Raw genomic sequence first — 1,737 nt, 5'->3', positions numbered from 1 at the left:
CATTTGGTTTTACTCCTTCCCGTTCTGACACTTTACTCTTCACCTTTCATCACCACAACAACACTGCTTACCTTCTTTTATATGTTGATGATATTATCCTCATAGCTTCCTCACAACAATTTTTAGATTATATTATCTCTCTTCTTCGCCACGAATTCTCTATGACAGATGTAGGTCTTCTTCACCACTTTTTAGGTATTGCTGTTATGCGTGACTCCTCTGGTCTTTTCTTGTCTCAACGTCAGTACATTCTGGATCTTCTTTCTCGTGCCCCTGTTGATATAGGTTCTAAACTTTCTGCCGACGGTGATCCTTTCTCTGATCCTTCTCTTTATCGTAGTCTTACCGGCGCACTTCAGTATCTTACTCTCACTCGTCCTAAAATTTCTTTTGTTGTCCAACAAGCTTGTTTATACATGCATGATCCTCGTATTCCACACTACAATCATGTCAAACGTATTCTTCGATATCTCAAAGACACACTAGACTTAGGTCTTGATATCAACAAATCCTCTCCCACCTCCTTGACAGCTTACTTTGATGCAGACTGGGCTGGTTGTCCAGATACTCGTAGGTCCACATCCGGATTTTGTGTTTTTCTTGGTAACAATTTGGTTTCTTGGTCTTCAAAAAAGCAAGTTACGGTCTCCCGCTCGTCTGCTGAAGCTGAGTACCGCGCTGTGGCTCATGCGGTTGCTGAAATGGTTTAGTTGCGCCAGTTGCTGTCGGAGCTGCACCGTCCTATTGGGCAAGCTACCATTGTTTACTGTGATAATATTTCAACACCGTCGCACCAAGCATATTGAGATCGACATTCATTTTGTTCGACAGAAGGTGGCTCTCGGTCAAGTTCGCGTTCTCCACGTGCCTACTTCTGCTAAGTTTGCTGATATCTTTACTAAAGGCCTGGCGAATATACTCCGTTTCAAGACAATCGTTTCAGTCTCAACGTCGTCGAGCCTACCGTTGACACTGCGGGGGATGTTAGAATATAACTTGTAATAGGATTAGGACTCCTACTCGGTTTGTAATAGGGCTAGGTTAGGTGCGGCTTGGCTCTTATATATACCTCTTGTACTAGCACAATATTGCATCAACAATTATTCAATACAATTCTACACGCATAATTTCTTCGCACTGGCACCAGGTTTGCTTTGCTTGCTGCCTCCTCTGGTTTAAACTTTAAAGCTACGACACCTTTTTCCTCCAAGGGATCCGACGACTCTGCTTAACCGAACCGCGCAGGGGCAGGGCAGGATGAGCTCCGGCGGCTGCTCAACGTGCCTGGAGATCATCGCCGCCGTGCTCCCGCCGCTCGGCGTCTTCTTCCGGTTCGGCTGCTGCAGCGTAAGCACCCTACTCCTGGTCGATCGACGTGTGCATTAAGCTGCGTCGGTAGTCATGGTGGTGAGTTGGTGACAATCTGCTGAACTTTCTGCCTGCGTGTGTGCACAGTCGGAGTTCTTCATCTCGCTGCTGCTCACGGTGCTGGGCTACGTCCCGGGCATCGTCTACTCCGTCTATGTCGTCTTGAAGACGCGGCTGGAGCTGCCGGGCATCGACGGCGACCGCCCCTACTACATCCTCGCCTGAGAAGCTCCTCCGTGCATACTGTTGTACACTGTGTCGTTGTCGCCATTGGTGGGACTGGAGATCGATGGTTTGTCATTGCGTCGTGGCCGGTGGTTGTACCTGCAGTGCTGTTTCTTATTGAATGGACTGGTGCATGCTGCGTAA

At 48.0% G+C, this 1,737-nt stretch overlaps 1 protein-coding gene across 1 annotated transcript; it reads left to right on the top strand.

Annotated features, from left to right (window-relative positions):
- The first annotated feature begins 1,114 nt into the window (after window positions 1-1,114).
- On the top strand, window positions 1,115-1,737 carry LOC109784741 (hydrophobic protein RCI2A-like). Its single transcript, XM_020343338.2, has 3 exons — window positions 1,115-1,147; window positions 1,246-1,347; window positions 1,456-1,737. Exons 2-3 carry the CDS (start codon window positions 1,258-1,260, stop codon window positions 1,591-1,593), a joined length of 228 nt encoding a protein of 75 aa, XP_020198927.1. The 5' UTR covers window positions 1,115-1,147; window positions 1,246-1,257; the 3' UTR covers window positions 1,594-1,737.

This window comes from Aegilops tauschii, chromosome 7 (genome assembly GCF_002575655.3).
Source record: "Aegilops tauschii subsp. strangulata cultivar AL8/78 chromosome 7, Aet v6.0, whole genome shotgun sequence".
NCBI lineage: Eukaryota > Viridiplantae > Streptophyta > Magnoliopsida > Poales > Poaceae > Aegilops > Aegilops tauschii.
Note: the sequence above shows the minus strand (reverse complement) of the source record. Positions and strands in the feature narration are given on the sequence as shown.

Excerpts from the sequence above, each read along its gene's own strand:
- LOC109784741 (XM_020343338.2), top strand. The coding sequence starts at position 1,258 with ATGAGCTCCGGCGGCTGCTCAACGTGCCTGGAGATCATCGCCGCCGTG. Across the intron at positions 1,348-1,455 it reads TCCGGTTCGGCTGCTGCAGC|TCGGAGTTCTTCATCTCGCT; the intron begins GTAAGCACCCTA and ends GTGTGTGCACAG.